This window comes from Epinephelus moara, chromosome 12 (genome assembly GCF_006386435.1).
Source record: "Epinephelus moara isolate mb chromosome 12, YSFRI_EMoa_1.0, whole genome shotgun sequence".
Lineage (NCBI taxonomy): Eukaryota > Metazoa > Chordata > Actinopteri > Perciformes > Serranidae > Epinephelus > Epinephelus moara.
Window position 1 is genome coordinate 14,155,540 of NC_065517.1, and position 19,627 is coordinate 14,175,166.

General features: G+C 40.8%; 1 protein-coding gene across 1 annotated transcript; it reads right to left on the minus strand.

The window, feature by feature from the left end:
• Positions 1-423: 423 nt before the first annotated feature.
• LOC126398737 (cysteine-rich protein 2-like) lies at positions 424-13,210 on the minus strand. Its single transcript, XM_050058305.1, has 8 exons — positions 13,011-13,210; positions 7,066-7,160; positions 4,090-4,147; positions 3,877-4,005; positions 3,464-3,532; positions 3,238-3,332; positions 3,067-3,124; positions 424-1,012 (listed from the first exon to the last, which is right to left on the minus strand). The coding sequence occupies exons 1-8, from the start codon at positions 13,051-13,053 to the stop codon at positions 948-950; spliced, it is 612 nt and encodes a 203-aa protein (XP_049914262.1). The 5' UTR covers positions 13,054-13,210; the 3' UTR covers positions 424-947.
• Between the last annotated feature and the right edge of the window lie 6,417 nt (positions 13,211-19,627).

Sequence of the window (19,627 nt, forward strand, 5' to 3'; positions counted from 1 at the left end):
TTTTATTAATATTTATTATTGCCTCTATATGCTATGTATGAATACTTTACACAGTTTCAGCAGCTCTCCTATAATGTCTTTGACAGTTTAGAAATAATTTATTAATTAAATGTACCAAGCATTTGTTGTCTCCAGCTCCTCCATTGTAAGGGTTTGTTGCTTGTGTCTGTTTAAATTATTGTAAATGGAATAATTTGGGATCTTGGATTGGACTTTTGACTATTTTCTAAACTATAAATATCTTAATTTAAAAAAGACAGATGAATCAGTATTGATAAACAATTACTAGTTGCAGCTCAACAGATTTCTGGCTTTATAAAAGCTCCACATAACTGAACTCAGCCTTCCTTTGCTAAAGTATACCTTGTAAATATTGTTGCTTATTTGTAATAAATGAAAAAATATCCAGACACTGAACACAGCTTTGGTATCACACAGTTTTACTGTAGAAAATGTGATGCACAAATGAAAACCTTTTGATCCCAACAGACCCCAAACTGACCTTCATGACATTCATTGAAATTCACATCTCTGTGCGTACAGCTACATCTACATTCATCCCTCTTTTTAGAACCAGGATGAACCTGTTCAACAAACACTGTCAATAAATAGGTGGACGGGTACGTTTCGTACAGTACGTCTTTTAAGTGCACAAAAGTCTGACAAACTATTAATCAGGAGTGATGCAGGCGCTTTAATCCACTACATAATAATTATTTGGCAAAGAGAACCGAGAAACTTAAAGGCAAATCTGAAACTCACAAGGGAGGACATGTTAAAGGTTTGTATTGGTACAAAAAATAGATATATAAACAATATACAAATACAACAGAAACATCTAAATATCCATCCCTGTGATCGTAGTACATATCATCTGTCACCATGACTGTAGAAGGCAAATCAGAGACATTGAGGGTCCTGGAGGGGGTTGGAGGCGGCGTCAGGGCTCAGGGCTGTGCCTCAGCTTCAGGCTCGTCGTAGATGTAGCTGCCGACACCTCCAGTGTTTACACCTGAGAGAGGCCAAGTACACAGGCTTTACATTTAAAGGGTCAGTTCACCAAAATATCATTTCTACATGAAACTATGTTTAATTCTCTATATGTCTGCCAGTGTTATAATACATTTAAAAAGTTGTGAGCAGTTTTCATTGACACTAATTTCTACAGCTGGAATAGCACAGGAAAGCCTAATTAACAATATGACTGCTGTTGAGCTGAAGAGGAAGCCTAGTTATATTTAAGGAGGGGCTTTGTTGCTTTGTTTGGGCGGCGTAAGAGCAAGAGACAGATCGTATTAAAATAATAGTGAAGGTCTAGTGTGCAGGTGTTACTGGTGAGGGATGGGTGTGCCCTTCTTTTCTGTTTCCTGCGCTTCTCTTTTGTGTCTCACCATAGGTTCTGCCCTCCCCCCTGCTTGCTGTGACGAGTGGTTGGGTACACTGCTGTCTAATCACTCATCAAGGACATGTAGGTTTAAAAGCCTGGAGAAATTAACAGTCGGAGCTAGGGGGATAATTTGGCAGCTTAGGTGCTGTGTGGTAGTTGCAGTTTTACAATACTCTGTACCAGATCGGTGATTGTCACTCCCATTTGGGTGGAGGATGTGGAAACCTTTGGTTGAGTCATTAATTTAAAATCATTTAACTGCTAATCGCTAATGTAGAATCACTTTCTTTGACTTTTTGTACACCTTTATTTCTTTGTTTTTTTGTAAATAAACCCTAACTTTTCTTTAAACATCCATTTCTGCTTTTCTTTGTCCTTCCCCACCCCTTGTTTCACTTACTAGCCCTTTTTAGATATGAATTGTGCAAATTTGCAGGAAAGCCCAATCAGTCTTCTTTCAGCATTGGCAGTATAAAAACAAAATGGGGGAGTGCAGCAAAATGCTGCCTACCTACTTTTGTTTATACATAATGCGCCTTTTTCGGGGCAATGGGGGGCGTGAGCAAGTAACAAAACATGTAGCTCAGCGTGTGACGTAAATAGTGACTGGTCTGTCCTTCGGCAATTCTCTCATAAGTCGGCCCGTTCTTTACCCGTTCATCTGATGGTTAATGGCCTCTTCGTTTGCGAGGACAAGGAGGGCGCGCAATTCCTTGTCTCCCCAGTTGTTCATCTTTACAGTGTCTGTCAGGTTTGTGTTTCCCTCTTGCTACTAGCTGCTCGCTAATTCCTGCTATCAGCTGTTTATCCACCGCCAGTGGCTCGCACATGCGGCGTCATCAACAGCTCCTCCCACATGTCATCAATAGCCCTTCTCGTTGCGGAAGGCCGCCTCGGTCTGTTTAAACTAAAAGGGTTCCGCCAATATGACTATACAACGAGGCGTTAAATTGGGCACCTTGGATCAACTCGCCAATCCAGCTCTGTGTGTCTAAACGCTCGCAGGTTGCCGGCAAAACGGCCCAACATTCGCGGAAAATCTGGCAGTGTAAAAGGGGCTACTGTTACCCCTGAGCCTGACTGGGTAACATAATAGTGGCATCAAGTGGTGAGGTGGCAAATTGCAACCAACTAAAACTTCCCTCATGTGCCAAGCTTGCACTACTGTGGTCCATTCATGGCTACTGTAGAAACAACATGTCAGACTCCAGAGAAGAGGACCCACTCTGTATGTAGATATATAAACGGCTTATTCTAAGGCAACAGAAAAACAACAATTCTTATTTTCAAGTTCTCACTATAGAGACTGCATCACTTCTTTATCTCCTAAAAAAGAGCCACAGTTTTATGGAGTGTAAAGCGACTAATGACCTTGTTAACTTGGAATGGCTATACAGGATTATACTGGTTCAGTTATGGAATCAGAGCACTAAGGTCATAACAGTTTCTTTCTCTCCTCATGTACCTCTTGCGTTTTTAACTGAGCTTCTGACACTTTAAGGCCACAAAAACTTTGGCGTCACCCACCAAGGTTTGAGTCAACAATATGGCTGCTTCTGATGAATATTTGTAGATCTAAAATGAACCTCTGCAGACAGTTGTTAGGGGACGCTGTGACTGTTTTCTCTTTAAGCATCAGCCCACCACTCTGCTGCTGCCCAGTGTTTCTGAGTTCATACCTTTGGGCCCAAACAGCACAGCGTAGCACGGTTTGTGGCAGTACGGCTGTCCATCATGCTGCAACAGAAAGAAAAGAATTCTTCCGTATGAGGACCCATTTTTATATGATGAAAAACCATCAGAAACATCAGGAAACATCCAGCAGTGTGAGTGTGAGTTGAGTCCCTCACCTCCGCGTGGCTCCCAGGAGCCAGAGTCTTACTGCATCTCTCACAGCGCAGACAGGGCCGGTGCCAGTTCTTCCCGAGAGAGGACACCTTTTCAGCTGCACACACATGCACACACACATACCACCATGGAGATAGTCACTATGGAAACCAGCCACCTTAGTCACATGGACACATTCCAACACTCATATAGTACATGCAAACGCAGATATGAAGACAATCTGCTTACCGAAATAAACCGTCTTGTTGCATCTGGGGCAGATGTTGGGTCCTCCAGAGAAAGACGAGAAGCTTGCAGCTGAAAAAGACACACTGAATTGGAATATTTTCCCCCCCAACACCTGCAATCTCTGTTATCCCCCTGTAGCTATTTTTATCTCGCTGTTTGTCACACATCTTCAAATTTTCACTTTGACTGAAACAGCTTTTATCTTCATCATCCCTTCACTAGTTTCTTTCTCAGTGTGATTTCATGTTATTCACTAAAATCTGACCGCCATATCTTCATATGTTAATCATCTTTGCAACATAAGTGATCTAAACTACACCTCAAACCAGCAGAGAGGATACTGTTTAAGCATACGTTTAATTTCCCTTCCCAGCATATGACAGTTTTCTATTTTTGCTCCACATATTTCTCACCCTTCACTGGTCCCCGTGCGGGGGCTTTTCTCTCCTCTGGTTTGGCATTTGTTTCCATGGAGACGGCAGCAGGGGCTTCGTTGACAGGAGCGTCGTACACGTAGGAACCAGCTCCTCCGATGTTCACTCCTAAAACGCACGCAAACATTAAATTTATGAACCTGCAAACGACCCAAATGTTCTTTTTTTAGTGTAAACAAGAACAAACTGCACCTTTTGGACCGAAGAGGGCAGCGTAGCAGGGCTTGTGGCAATAAGGCGTCCCATCATGCTGTAAAACACAAGACGAAGGGACAGTAAGCAGAGGCAGCCATTTCCAGTTTCTCACTGCTCTGAACCAAAGTGGAATAGTTTAGTTTAACACATTTTTGTATTCAGTCTGTTTGGATTCACATAACACCAGATAACAAATGAACCAAGACTTGTTCACAGACGTTTATAAGCCTTGTCTGCTCTCTGTTATTTTCAAAGCAATTCATAACGCATGACTAGAGATCTAAATATGAGCATCAGTCCCTTCTGTGGTCTGTTTACCCTCACTACATTTTTTTTATTCTCTCTAAAAGGCATTTCCCTGGAAAATGACACAGTGAGCTCTTTTTGATAACTATGTGTTGTTTCAAGCAAACAAGGACTAATGTGTCTTTTTCAGGAAAATGTCTTCCATTAGCTTGACTTCCATGTACGACCCCTTTCAGTGATATAATCAACAACAATGCTTGCTTCATCTAAACTACTGACCCTTTGTCTTTCAGATGTTGCCGTCCTTTATGGCGATGTTCTGTAATGGCTTTATTCAGATGTCTGGACCGTGAAGGGTCATCCACACAGGAGGTGTTTCAGCCATGTTTTTCAATCCTTTTCTTTTTTTTTCACTCATGCTAGATGTGTTCACAGATCTTTTATTCACTGCTGTCACAGACTAAATTAGTTGCTTTAGGCAGTAGAGTTCCTCACTGGCGACTGAAAGCACCGTTGTCAGCTCAGCTGTGATTCACAGTACTTTACTTCCTCATTAAAAGCTTATTAAAAGACTGTGAAAGCCACAGAAACATCACAGTCATGAAAAGGCTTCTAAGGTATTAAAGGGAAGCTATGCACATTTTCAAAATTCATACGTGTTATCTTTACGGCCTTAAGCTGACTCTGACTACAGGAGTTTTATATTCTAACCGATTTAAAGAGGCAACAGATAGCATCTTTTCCTAAATATATCACCATGAAAATAATGTGGGTTGCACAGTAAGATCAGACTATCAGTGTTTACATAGGTTACTTAGTGGCTTTGCAATCTTTGCAATAAGCTGGTCGGTCGGCCAATCAGGGACTAGAGCCAGTCCTTATGAGGAGTTGGGCATGAGATAGTTGAGTCACGAGCTCAATGGCAGACGGACAAAGTTTGGAGACAAGTGAAAAACGGCCTAGCAAAAGAAAACGAGCTCCTCTGTCTGAGGAGGCAAAGAAGAGCAAAAAGGAGAGTGATAAAAGAAGAGGAAAAACAAGAGTAAACCTCAGTCAGGCGTTCAAGAGATGGAGGGAGCTCCGTGACCAAAGAGGCTTCAAAACCGATGTCCAGCTAGCTTTCTTTCTAATGGATCAGTAAGTAACACGGCTAAATGTTAGCTAGACGAGAGAGGACTGTACTGTACTGGCTGCTAGTTCATTCCTAGCTGGCCAGCATCACAAATCGCCGCAACCAGGGACCGGGTAGCGAGTGTTGGTCGGCTGACATCCTCGTTGCCATCCTACGGCAGCCCTCGGACAGTGATGCCTGTCCCCCCCCTCCCTTCCTTCTGTTCTCTTCTCATGGAGGCAGCTATCGACGGACATCGCCCAGCTAAGTTACGCCCAGCTAAGTGAACACTGCTTTGTTTCCCATTCAGTTTGAGCTCCAACCAGCCGCATCGTTTCCATACGGTACCGTTTATTCTAGAATCGGGACTGTTTACATGCATATTGGTATAATTCCACTGTGTCTACTGTTGTATTGTTGTACATATTGGTATCATTTACTGTGAGTTGTTTGTACTGGTACTGTGCATTCTGGTATAATTATTTGCATTACTATTTTTTTTCTTCAGATAAATCTGATAATTGTTGCTCGGTCTCTTTACTCATTTATTTAGTAGAGTGTCCACACACCTTCTCATTCTACATATACATAGAGGTATACTGGTGGCTTTACAGCCTTATTTAATTTAATTTAGAGTGTCTAATAGAGTCATATTATTGATTATCTCTGATCCCCATGGTCAATTTGGTTGTTGCGACAGTGCGATGAAACACCACTGACGCTAGGTGGTGCCAAGCTAAAAAAAACCCAAATCCTATCTGTTGCCTCTTCAAAATCAGGTTGCATGATATAGGGAGAAACGTCACAGACGTTCTTCTCTCTCGAATCAAACATGCAACTGTCAGCAGTAGTAAGCTAGCTAATGTTAGCTTCAAGGGCTAGAATGTCTACCCTTGCTTGGCAACACCATCAGCTGCTCCGTACTGATGTAATCATAACCATGATCACCAGATTTTAAATCCTACATATCAAACATGTTTAAAATTATCAAGGCCCGGACGAGTCTGCAAGCAGTCCGGGAGGTTTAAGACTGTTTCTGTTAACCTTAAAAAACTGTTCTGAATACACTCGGTGTGAAGAGATCTTCAAAGTCAGTCACTTGTTTGACCTTTGACCACAGAGAATGTAACCTCAACAGGAAGAACATGTGGTTGCTTTGTGGTCAAACATGTACAGTCATTGTGCTGACTTTTTTTGCAGAAGTCTCGGGTGGTAAGAAAATGACCGTGTAAGTTTGACCACAATGAAACCCTGAACTTCCTGCTGAGGTTTCGTCAGTGGCCAGATAAAGTAATATCTCGTCACATAAAGAGTATTTAAAACAGCTACAGCCTGTAACTGCAAGTAGTTGAACTATTTAGATGATCTTTCCATCACCGCTTCATCATCAGTCAAAAAAAGTTTCTTTTAAAGTAGAATTAAAGCACTTAAAATTGACAATCTTGAGTCACTACACCTTTATGATCACACAAAAATGTGGGAAAACATATTAGCTTCAAACATATTCTACTGTTACGCTTCTTAAATTGCTCTAGAGTAAAGCATCATCTTACAATATACTATCAATTCTCCAGTTTGACGCCTCCTCCTGTACACTTCCTCTCACTTCCTCTTACCTCAGCGTGGCCTCCTGGATTCAATGTCTTGTTGCAGCGCTCACATTTCAGACAGAACTTGTGCCAGTCTTTCCCTAAAGATGACACCTTCTCCGCTGTAGAAGAAGAGTAACAATTAGGAACCTGCGTCATAAAACGAAGGCATTACATGTCCAGATTTATGGCATTTCTGAGATGTTAACCCCTTCATAATGTCTAGGAAGATCCAGATAAGATGAATAGACCAGGTACGCAGGCCTTCTTGCAATCCATCTACATTATGGCATCAAACAAACTGTATTTAAAGGTGGTCAAGTTAAAATGTGACTTTATTTATACATGAATAAACCTTTTTATAGTCAGCCACAGGTGGTACATATTTAGAGGACTTGACATGATGGGGAAAGCTCTAGTGTCAGTGCGTACAGTCCAACAGCTTGTTTGTTTCTGACACAAAACTGTATTGTAAATTATATCAGAGCAGTTTGTTCCATGATACTGGGAACGGCTACAGTTAATTAAAGAGAAAGAAAACACCTGGGAGACTCTTGGGTGTTCATATCAGCCTAAAGCACATTCTTTTCACTAGGGACAAGTAGGACAGTAGAGTGACACAGAGAGATTCATCTTTTGATGTCTGGGTCTTATTAATTCAGACTTTTTATAAAGCCACTGGAAGTTTCCCCATCCCTCTGACTCTAATGACACTTCTGCTTTAATGCAATCCTTAACATGATGAAAGCTACATGCCAGATCCTTATCCCATCCTAAAACTATTTCTAGATTAACCTAAAAACCAAGTCTTCAAAATAAGTCAAAAAACAAGTCTTCAGAATAAAGTCGGTAGTGTTTCACTGATACAACTCCTTCAAAGGAGCTGTATGCAACACTCAGAGCATATCAGGGTCCTTTTTAAACAGAGGTTGTGCTATAGGGCCGCTACAAAGTCTCTCCTCTGTGCCCCCTTTGCATTTTTACACAGGACCAAACAACAGCGGCCTTATACTGCTCCAGTGTGTGATTTTAGACAGCATGCCGGCATCATGGATGCAAAAGAGGACATGTAATTCAGCAGCATCGGCCTCTGATGTGCCATTTATCATAAGCGCTGGCAGCACTATATCAATAATAACAACGGCATTAACATGGCAATAACAATCATTTATGGTCCCCATTATATGGTGGCTGATCTCGTCCTCTGCTCAGAGAGCACCCAGACTAATTTTTTTCCCAATTTATGGGCATTTTTGGCTGCTATTCTTCTCCTTTGAGTTAGCCGCTAACAACTACTTTTTAAATCTCCTGTGGTGGGTTGGATGCGTAACGCATAACACAACACACAACACATAACACGTGCTGCCCATGATTCTGTCCTGCCAGCTCTCCTGCTGTTACTACCTCCAATGCCGCCTTAAAGGAAACATAACTCTGCCCCCCACTCTAAAATTATACCTTTTATACAGAACCACAAAGTGGCATAACAGCATGAAATTCCCATCTTGATGAGGCAGTGTAAAAGGGCTTACGATTCAGAGTCTGGGGTGGAATTGTCTTTTTACGGTTCTTAACATGGAGGTGGCTGAGCTGGCAGCCAGCAGCTAACAGTGCTAACTCCATAAACAGTGCCAAACAATGGCTACCAAGTGTTAACCAAGGGGAAGCAGAGTGTGAGCGCTATGATTCACAACAACGCCGTCCCAATATCAGAGGTTACAGCTGTATGGGCTCTGTGCAAAGCGGCAGTAATGAGCTAGCCAGTGGGATTCACATGCACATGCATGCGTGGCCAGACCTGATAATCACAACAAACCACAGAGAAGCTGTATTACAACACACACAGAGGGAGCATGATGCCATTACTCCACCATATCTTTACATAGCAAATGGTTTGCTGCTATAATACTACTTTTTAATTCCACTCCACTACAATTCAGAGGCAAATATTGCCCTTTTTACTCCACGTCAATAATTTGATAGCTTTATCTTTACTTTCCAGTTTCAGTTTATAAGCCAAAATATTAAAAAATATATATATACAGTATATTATTATATGTTAAAATATGGCTTTACAAGCTGCAAATTATAAAGTTAGACTGTATCAAAATTAGATCCACCTTTACCAGCCGCAGCATTGAAGTGATGAACACATTAATACATCAATAGTTATAATATATGATATGGTCAAATATGTCTATAGTATATCTGCCATGGGACATTTCTGCACGGTGGTCCAGTGGTTAGCATTGTCGCCTCACAGCAAGAGGGTTCCTGGTTCGAACCCATGGTAGCCGATCCCTTCTGTGCGGAGTTGGCATGTTCTCCCCGTGTCAGCATATCTCCGGGTACTCCGGCTTCCTCCCACAGTCCAAAGACATGCAGATTGGGGACTAGGTTAATTGGTGACTCTAAATTGTCCGTAGGTGTGAATGTGAGTGTGAATGGTTGTCTGTCTCTATGTGTCAGCCCTGTGATAGTCTGGCAACCTGTCCAGGGTGTACCCTGCCTCTCGCCCAATGTCAGCTGGGATAGGCTCCAGCCCCCACTTCTACCCCTAACAGGTTAAGTGGTTACTGAAAATGAATGAATGAATATGGCCTAATATGTATCTGAAATGGGACATTTCTGCAAGATGAGTACTTCCATTTGGTACCTCAAGTAAAGTTTGATGCTGATAGTTTTGTACTTACATGACGGACAGAAGGACGGACAGAGGGAGAGGGAGGGTCACTAACAGTCCCAGAATATCCCAGCAGATACTCCGCGGCCCTGATACAACATGACACTTCCTGTTTAGACTCGCTGGCCAGCCTGTCACTGTGATATGTGACAGTAAGTCACCTTGGCACAAAGCGAGCACTTTGCATTGATGGTGGGGGACGTGTGTACCAAACAAGTGTACAGTAGTGTGCCCTTATCATTTATACTCACAGTCGTGTGTGTTACTCCTTCTTGTCTTGTCTTAGTTTTATTTATTTATTTCCTTTTAGGTTTGTGTGTTTGTTTTTTTGTTTTTTTCCCCCTTTTTTCCTTTCATACAAATTCCTTGTTTCAACGACATGCTGACGATACATTTGTGTGGAAAAAGACTTGATGGATACTGACAACTCTGAAGCTCAAAATCCCAAAATAGACCAAATGACCGAGCTAAAATGTATAAAATGCATCTCCACCTCAATAAATTCCCCACGCAGCCACAAAACAACAACTACACTGCCAGAGGAAACACATTTCTTTGACATTTACTGCAGAGCTTCAAGCGGGAACAAGAGACAACAGCAGTTTGGTTGAACCTGCAGGGCGTGGTTTCGCTGCCGTTCTCCAGAGAAAGGAAGATGAAAGAACAAAAAGAAAATCAATCCATGTCACCCATGAGCAATCAATAAATTATTTACAATGCCATGTGGTGTTGCTCCAAAATGAAAAGAAGCTGACAGACAAGAAAGATGATATCACCCCTTTTTCTCATGTAAAACTCGAAAATGATCTCGCAAACAGTCTGGGAAAAGCCAGGTCATTTAAAGGTGGACTTCAATGTAAAGATGGTGATTTGTCATAGGCTGGCAGATAACATAGTTTAGGCTGATGACCACATGCACACAGGAAAGGACTGTTAATGGCTCCCTGTAATCTTATCCAAAGATAATGAACCACTTGCAGCCCAGTCTGGGCTGCGTCACAGCACAGTGGTTACCAGTTTGAGTCTGGGACTCACCATCTGAGACGTTTTTAAACATTTTTGAGAGAAACTGTCACATTCATTTCACATCCAAACCGCTAAAAAAGGAGAAACTGAGGCAAACTGAGGCAGCACAGACCAGACGTCAGATAATTACAGTAGGAGGGTTATTAGATCAGGATGTTAGCTGCTCTGGCAGGACTTCACTGTGACATTCAGGTTCCTGCATGTCTGTGACGTTTTGCTGCAGAACTAAAATGCTCCTGTTGGTTCTTGAAGCTTTGTGTCTTGGGTTTTTATCTTTTCACTCTTGCCATTTCACTTTATTTTATCCCCTGGTGTTATATGATCACTGTGTTTTTATTCTGCTTTTTGTTTTTATCTTCTGTTTTTCTGTAAAGCACTTTGCATCCTTGTTAAGACAGTGCTATATAAATAAAGTTTATGACTATTATCCTTATTTTCTATTGCAGCGTAGAGGTGTGCCTGTATTGTACTTCATACCAGGCCACAGTATACTGGCTTGCTGTGCTAAATTACCTAGTCTTTCTGCTAGAGAAGCCAGTTTGCATTAAAGCAAACATGGTGTGGGGTAATTGTACTGTGTTGCAGCTCTGATAGTAGGGTTTCATGAAGGTTTGATGAATGTTTTGATATAACAGTTTACTGTGATATATTTGGCCACGTAAATCTGATGCTGGCACATCCCTGTTGTACTGGTGTCTTCGCTATAAGACTGATTATAATAAAATCCTCATATTTATATTTTTATAGTCCACAGTCTCAGCTCTAAATGAAGCATAATAGAGTTGAGTGATGTGACAGTATATACCATCCAATAATATGTATTCATTAACTTTGTCATACCGCTTATATCATGGTAGCTGTACTTTCATATCTTTAGTTTGCGAATAATGTTGCAAATGAATAAGTAAGACTGCTTTATGGCAATACTGAATTTATTTCATAGGATTTATTTTATTGTTATTTACTATATCGTGACACACACTAGCAATACTAACACCCAAAATGACCGTTTGTGTATCACTTACTCATCCCATGTTATGTTGAAGTCTAAAGAAAACTATTTTTCCTCCACAGTGAATGAAGAATCCAAAAATAGAAAAAGCAAAACTATGTCAAAACATCGGTTTACATACTGTCACACAACTCCAAGTCTCATTTATCCAGTCGTCTGCTCAGTACTTCCCAAACATGTGCATTTTCACTGACACGTTACTATTTAAAACACTTCCGCATACAAGCAGAGCGAATGGCAAAGTGCATTCCATTGAGTTGCTTGGTGCGCTACTCGTCCGTGCATGAGACTGGTAATGCTGAAGTGTTAAATACTAAGGTTTTAGCGCAATGGTTGTGTTTTGGAGGTACTGAGCCCACGACTAGATAAATGAGACTTGTTTTATACTGGATAAGTTGTTTGAGAGTTTGTAAATGGGTGTTTTGATATAGTTTTGCTGTTGTTGAACATGGACCCCCTTCACTCCAATTATCAAGAATGTTCTGTTTTTTGGATTCTTTGTTCACCGTGGAGGAATGGAGGAAAAAAGTTTTCTTCACGAACGTATCACAGGGTGAGTGACTGATTTACAAATGATCCTTTTGTGGGTGAAGTGCTCCTTTAACAAAACTATACACACTAGAATATGGGTTTTATCCTTACTTAATATTAATTTATATTTCATCTAAATGTTTTGCAATGGGAAATCTGAATACTATTTTATGTGAAACAAACAAACAACAGAAATCAATAGGACACAATGGGATACATTTTCACCATGTGATTTTGAATACTTCAGTATGACATGTGTTATCACCATACTAATATTCATAACCATATTGCCAAGCCCCATCTGAAATAAAAACCATGCACATTTTCTTTTAAAAAGAGGCAGTGACTTATAAGATAGATATATTTTCTGCAATATTCCTGGATGCTTCTTGATTATTTTCTTTTTAAATGGGCTTATATTATATTCATAAAAAATATAATAAGAAAACAATTTTACAGAATGAAACCCCTTTTTTGTCAATGAGTACACGTCACCTCAGATCTTCTATGAGCTCTGAAGCTGCATGGCAAATAATAAATACATTCTCACTGTAAACAAACATCATGCATTAACAAATATTAAGAATAAGATAATAAGACTTAAAGAATATATTTTCAAAATAAACCCCACAGATGGTTAACACTCCTACTAGCAGTCAAAGCCCTCGCCTCTGACAATAACCTCGACGCTGGGCGCTTACACAAAAAACACCCACCTACCGAAATACACCGTCTTGTCGCATTTTGGACATTTTGACGCCATGTTCCGTGTGAACAAAGGGATGGAGTAGTTTTCAGTCGGAGCACCAGCGCTCTGACCGTCTGTCTGTGTGCCTGCCGTCTGTCTGCAGCTCCAGCGGCAGGAGACACACCTCAGGATGATGGGGATGGTGGTGATGATGATGTGAAAGATTGACGCTCACATCCTCCCATAGATTCCTCTGTCTCATTTACATAATCCCGCCCCTAGGATGACATCATGCAGTCATCATGTACTGCAGACAGGCTAGTAGAGGAAATATAAAATTGTACATTTATGTAAAAAAAAATAAAATGTATTTTTTCATCAATATTTAGTTGTTGTTGGTTTTTTTTTTAAATCTTTTTAATCATCTATTAGTCCTCATAGTGTGTCTGTGGGGAAAGTTGGCTTATAATGGTAATATTTCTCATCTCCTATCAGAGATATTGAGATAGAGATTGGTAGATTTTTCATGCAAAACGCTGTCATATTTTTTTAATAATAACACATTGTTATATATGAAAATGCACAGTATAAAGTAGCTCAAGAATTCAACCAGTTATAATTCTGCCTTCATCTTTATGCAACATATGATGATCTCGTAATACAAAATAAATAAATAGTAATATTACATAATAAGTGCTTTGCTTTTACAGGCCTACTTTTAACATTTTGAAAAATTATGATTCATTTTCCTTATTAATGTTAGTCCAATATTCACTCTCCCTTTAGCTCTGTTCGGTCCACTCCATCTGTTTGCTGCAGGATGTTGTGCAGGTGTTGTTCAGTTGGGTTTATAATTTATTTTCACCTAGAACAGCTGTGTGCTGCGGCTGGAGACACCACCGAAAAAGCTGCGGGCTCCAAAACCAAAACAATGGACTGAAAAATGCTAAAACGGCACATTCAGAGCTGAGGGGAACAGCAAGGTATGATAATTCTCTGTGAGTTTATCACATAGACTGTATAATAAAGATGGACAACATGACAACTTCCCAAAAAAATGATAGTGAAACTATCATTTTAGGTCATTCTTATCTCGCTGATGTTTGTTTTTCTGGTAAGTTTGTTTTAAATTAGTTATTTGATACTAAAAAAAGGGGGTTTGACATCACGATTGACAGCTGTGTGTGCCAATCAGTGTCCATCCACCCATCCATCCATCCATCTTCTCCACTTGTCCTGGCCGGGTCACGGGGGCAGCAGGCCAAGCAAAGCACCACAGGCGTTCCTCTCCCCAGCGACACTTTCCAGCACCTCCTGGGGGACCCCGGTGTGTTCCCAGGCCAGACGAGATATGTAATCCCTCCTGCGTGTTCTGAGTCTGTCCCAGGGCCTCCTACCAGTTGGACATGCCCAGAACACCTCTAATGGGAGGCGCCCACGAGACATCTTGATCATAATCATAATATTCTGCAAATGCTGGTTCCAAGGGTGAGAACAGAACTTGGCAAAAATGCTTTTAAATATGCTGCTCCTTCATCCTGGAGTAATTTACAGAAGGATCTGAGACTGGCAGAGCCGATCACTGTGGGGGAGTTTAAGTCAATTTTAAAGGGTCTGGAAATTAGCTCTGTTAGTCAATGTGACTGTTCCTAATTCATTTTAGAAATTGTACTCACATCATATTTGCTCTTGTCCTAAACCTTGTATTCCATGTTAATTGCATACTGTGTTTTTTATTTATTTGTTGTGTGTGACAGTTGTAAATGTCTCTTTGCCTTGTTGTAACTTGTGAGAATGTTTTATGCTGCCCTCTTGGTCAGGTCACTCTTGAAAAAGAGATTTTTAATCTCAATGAGGCTTTGACCTGGTTAAATAAAGTATACAAATATATAATTCTGAGCCCAGTCATCCCAAGGACGCAACTCATTTTGGCTGCTTGTATCTGCGATCTCATTCTTCCGGTCACTACCCAGAGCTCATGACCATAGGTGAGGGTTGGGACATAGATGGACCAGTAAATCGAAAGCATCGCCTTTCAGCTCAACTCCCTCTTCACCACGACGGTCCATGGTGGTGCATCACTGCAGATGCAGCACCAATTCACCAGTCCATCTCATGCTCCATTCTACCCTCATTCGTGAACAAGACGCCGAGATACTTGAACTCCCTTGCTTGAAATTTCTCAGAGAATCACCACCATAACGTGGTCTAGTCTAGCCTAGTCTCCCAAGGCAAAGTGGTCCCAGGGGAGGGGAGTGCCACTCTGACTTTCAGTTTCACTAGCTGGTGTTCTCAAAATGCAAAATAAAAAATCTAAATCTGGCAACCAGATTGGAGTAAACTCTATAATACAAAAAAACAACAACATATTTTTGTTAGTTAAGAAGGGACCTCCTGATGTCATTAATCCTCACATGGACTTCCTGGAGCACAGAGGTCCCATATCAGTGAAGATGTCTCATTTGTGACCTATATTTAAATGTATTATCCTCTGCAGACATGGGTCGTTGCAAGTGCCTCTATTTTGGAAATGTGAATAATACTAAATCCTAGCAATGCTGCTCCCCTGCATTCATCAGTGTCACCCGTCAGCTCTGTTTGTGTCCTGTGTGTGGTTGTTAGGTTACGCTGCCGGACAGCACAGCTCTTCACAGGGAATGTTAAGTGAAGGTCTGCAGCTCCCAGGAGACCTGCTCTGTATGTTCTTGGCACAGACCTAAAAGACGAGCTGACACGAGGTGGCCTTTTGTGTGGAATTTATAGTAAAATATACATTTAAAAAGTAAACATAGATTTTTTTAAGACCATAAATTGGTGGCTTAAGATGTTCGCCTGTGTGTGAAGACGCATATGATCATTTTTCCTCTCCCATTTTCTAAATATTTGATTTAACCAAACAGTGAGAGATCCCCAAATGCTGCAATGAGACAAAACAGATTCAATGCAAAACATGAAACAGATGAAAAATTCAAACAGTGAATCTTCCAAACCCACAGCCACACTGCTACATTATTGCCCCAATACTATAACTAACCCTTAAAGAAATGGTGTAACTATTTTAGGAAATACCAGTTACACATAACCTCCTTCTTGGTTTTTGAACAAATTAAACAAACCAGATACCATTTAATTAATGAATGCTAGATGCTGATTTAGGTACTGATGAGTTAACTGCTTCCCTTTGTGCTAAGCTAACTGGCTGCTAGCTGCATAGGTGGATTGCAGTATTAGACAGTGGGCCCCTGAGCACAGATATGCCAAAGGCTCCACTGGCTTTCCTTATACAGGAGTGAGACACATGGATTTTGTGTGTGGTCATTTTGTGTCTCCTTGTGTTTGTTTTGTGTCTCTTTGCAGTTGATTTGTGTCTTTTTGTTGTGGTTTTGTGTCTCTTTGTAGTCAGTTTGTGTCTCTTTATTATTGTTTTGTGTCTTTTTGTAGTTGTTTTGTGTCTCTTTGTATGTGATTTGTGTATTTTTGTTGTGGTTTTGTGTCTCTTTGTAATCATTTTGTGTCTCTTCATTACTGTTTTGTGTCTGTAGTCACTTTGTGTCTCTTTATTATTGTTTTAATGTCTCTTTCTAGTCATTTTGTGTCTCTTTGTAGTTGTTTTGCACCTTAAAGTAGGTTTTAGTGTCTGTTTGCAGTTCCTGAACATTGTGTTTTTTGTGTCCCTGTCATTTTGATTCTCTTCCTGGTTGCCACGTATTAATTTGAGTCACATTTAGCAGGTTTAGGGCTAACATTTTGGGCCTTTGGCCCCAGTAAGCTCCTTCGGCAATCCATCCATCGCTGGCTGTAGCTTCATACTTAGCGTACGGACTTAAGAGTTGTGTAAATGGCTGTGTTTAATATTTTAACATGCTCTTTAGTGCGCTAAAACAGTATGCTACACTTTTTGTATGTCCAAAACCGTAGTATGAAACCACTAGTACATGAATGGCATACTTTTTCCAGTGAATTATTACAGTATGTAAATACGGCACTCGACAGTGGCATACATATCCCACAGTGCAACACGGTAGATGACAACGTTCACAACAGAGTTTCCATTTGGCTGGGCGTAATTTATGTTTAAAATATTTTTTAAATTACCAGTAGAGCTGAGGTTGGCATGGGTTACCATAGTTACACGTCTACAACCGGTAGGGAGGCTCTCAGGAAGTGGCAGTAATAACAGCCTAGTGCGTCTGAGAAGATACATACTACTTTCATGTGATACTCAACAAATGTGTGGTTTCTTAAGGCCCCTAAAATTTCAGTTTGAAATGTGCTTTAGGGTCACCTACAATATAAATAATTAAAAAATAATTAGCATTAATTACATGATCACATACTAATTGCCACTGGTTGGATCAAACAACCAACTGGTTGCCTTTGGTCCTGGACCCCAGGTTAGTTGCTGTACTGGTTACCAGAGAAATTCATGAACAGGACCCTGAGGTGGATATAAGGAGACATTGGGCAGTGGCTTTGTGCCAGACTTTCTTTTCTATTAAGTCTCCTAGGCCAACAAGTGCATGCTGTATTTTTATATGAGATAAACACACATAAACAGATTGAGCAAAGATGGAAACAGTGGCAATTCTTTTTCCACAGTTAGTGCACTTGGTCTTGAGCCATCAAGGGCCTGGGAATGCAGTAATCTTAAAATAAACACATCCAGATTGTGTCTCTATGTAATTTTGGCACAGACGTCAACTGTGACTGGATGTATTGGGCTGTAGAGGGGTCTGCTCCCAAACTGCTTCTGTCTCATATCTGCCTCAGAGATTTTTCCGCCTTCACATTTATCTGTCTTGTCAGAATTTTGTGTTTAACAGTGCCCTCCTCTCTTTCCTTAAAAGATGGGAACATTCTGTCTAGTATCGACAAATCACATGCATGTATACAACAACAATACATTTGTGAATGTATCCAAAGCCTGCTCTTATTCCTCTGTGCCTGAAGTTCCAGTGCTGTCCAAACACTATTAAAACCACATCAGTGAACCACACTGTACTGGGTGACATATTCCTTCATTATCACAGACACACACACTGTAGTTTGTCTTTAAGGTGAGATTTTAAGGTGTGGTTCGTCAACCCTGTCTCTTAGTAATAATCATAAACAACTAATTTGCTGCAGCAAATGTGTTCTGAAGGAAACGTAAAGCCGACGGTATTAGTTGACAAAGTAGGATTTATCCTCAGGGAGAGCTGAAAACAGTTGTTCCTTTAGTTGTTAAGATGTTTTGGTCAGGACCAAAGTGGTGGACTGACTAACTGAGACTGCCAACCGTAGAGCGAGCTCAACAACTGTTGGATAGATGGCATGACATTATGTACAGACATTTATTGTCCCCAGAGGACGAATTCTCCTGATCTTTGTGAGCACTTTATTTTTCTTTTTACGTCACCAGCAGTTTAAAAATTACAGAGCTGCTACATCAGGACTGTAGTCTGTAGTTTTGTTTGACAATATTTTTTTTTGTCATTCTGTCTGTCTTCTGCCAATTAAATCAATGCACACTGCTCTAAGCACCCTGAGTCTGCCCTTCCTACGTCCAGTCGATCATGCAAAGATGGCTGGTCATGTTGTTCTACAGGAACCCCTTTCAATGCTGGAAATACTAATGTTTTTCTCCTGAAATCACAAAAAGGCTCTAAGACTACTGTGCACTGTAAAGCTTTTATTAACCAGCTGTGAAAATGCTCTGAACATTGAAATGCTTGATTAGATTAGGGATCAATGGCCAACTTGTATTCAGTCTAAAAGGGGAATGCTCATCTAAGTTTGTTAATATGTGTAAAATATTAACAATCACGCAGGTTAGAAGACGTGAACAACAGCACTCACCGTCTCAACCAGCTGTTAGTACAATATACAATGCACAAATAACCACAGAGGACTGCTCTATTACAAATCACAAATGTTTACTGAGACAATAATTGATCAATGAATCAAAACTGAACTGAATAAAGCAGTTTCACATTTAAGAAAGATCAATGTTTCCCTGATGCTATTTGGCTCATCGGAGACGGGCTGTTGTGTGCTCACCTTTTTCTCTGGTAACACAAGATGCAGACTTTCAGGTTTTTATTAGGAGCCAAATTAGTCGTAGCAGTCTCCTCCTTTTCAACACAAATGGATCGGGTAATTTAAACCAGTAAAAACGCTGAATAAAGCAGTTTTGTGTTAAAAGAAATCAGTGTTTTGTTTGCCGACCAGTGGGGCTAACTGATAGATTATGCTTTTACCGGCAAACCGGCAAAAACATCCTTCCTGGAAGCGAAGGCTTCTGTTCCTCTCTCAAGGAAAAAGATAAGTGTAGTTAGCTTAGCGTTTCTTCCAAAGCTAAATTGAATGGACGTGGTCCTTTGGCAGCTGCCATCTTGGCTGTTTACTTTTTGACTCGTATGGCGCAGCACTGTCCTCATCATGTTACGCCCGCCCAGAGTCCGCCTCTGTCAGATAGACCGATCTGATTGGTCCGATGGCGATTCAGCAGGCTCTGCTTGTCGGGGCCAGATCTTCGTGCAGAGCAAATGTGAATTTGCTAGGGGCGGGGCATCTGGATTTCCAGGTTACATATTTACTATATCATATTCCAGTTCCGCCATCCCCTAAATCCTACACACTGGACCTTTAATTAATTTTCTCAAACTTT

What these genes read in the sequence shown, in the direction of transcription:
- LOC126398737 (XM_050058305.1), bottom strand. Translation starts at nt 13,053, where the DNA reads ATGGCGTCAAAATGTCCAAAATGCGACAAGACGGTGTATTTCG. An exon ending in TGCCCTCTTCGGTCCAAAAG is followed by an intron (nt 4,006 to 4,089) that starts GTGCAGTTTGTT and finishes CGTGCGTTTTAG; the next exon opens with GAGTGAACATCGGAGGAGCT. An exon ending in CAACAAGACGGTTTATTTCG is followed by an intron (nt 3,333 to 3,463) that starts GTAAGCAGATTG and finishes ATGTGTGTGCAG; the next exon opens with CTGAAAAGGTGTCCTCTCTC.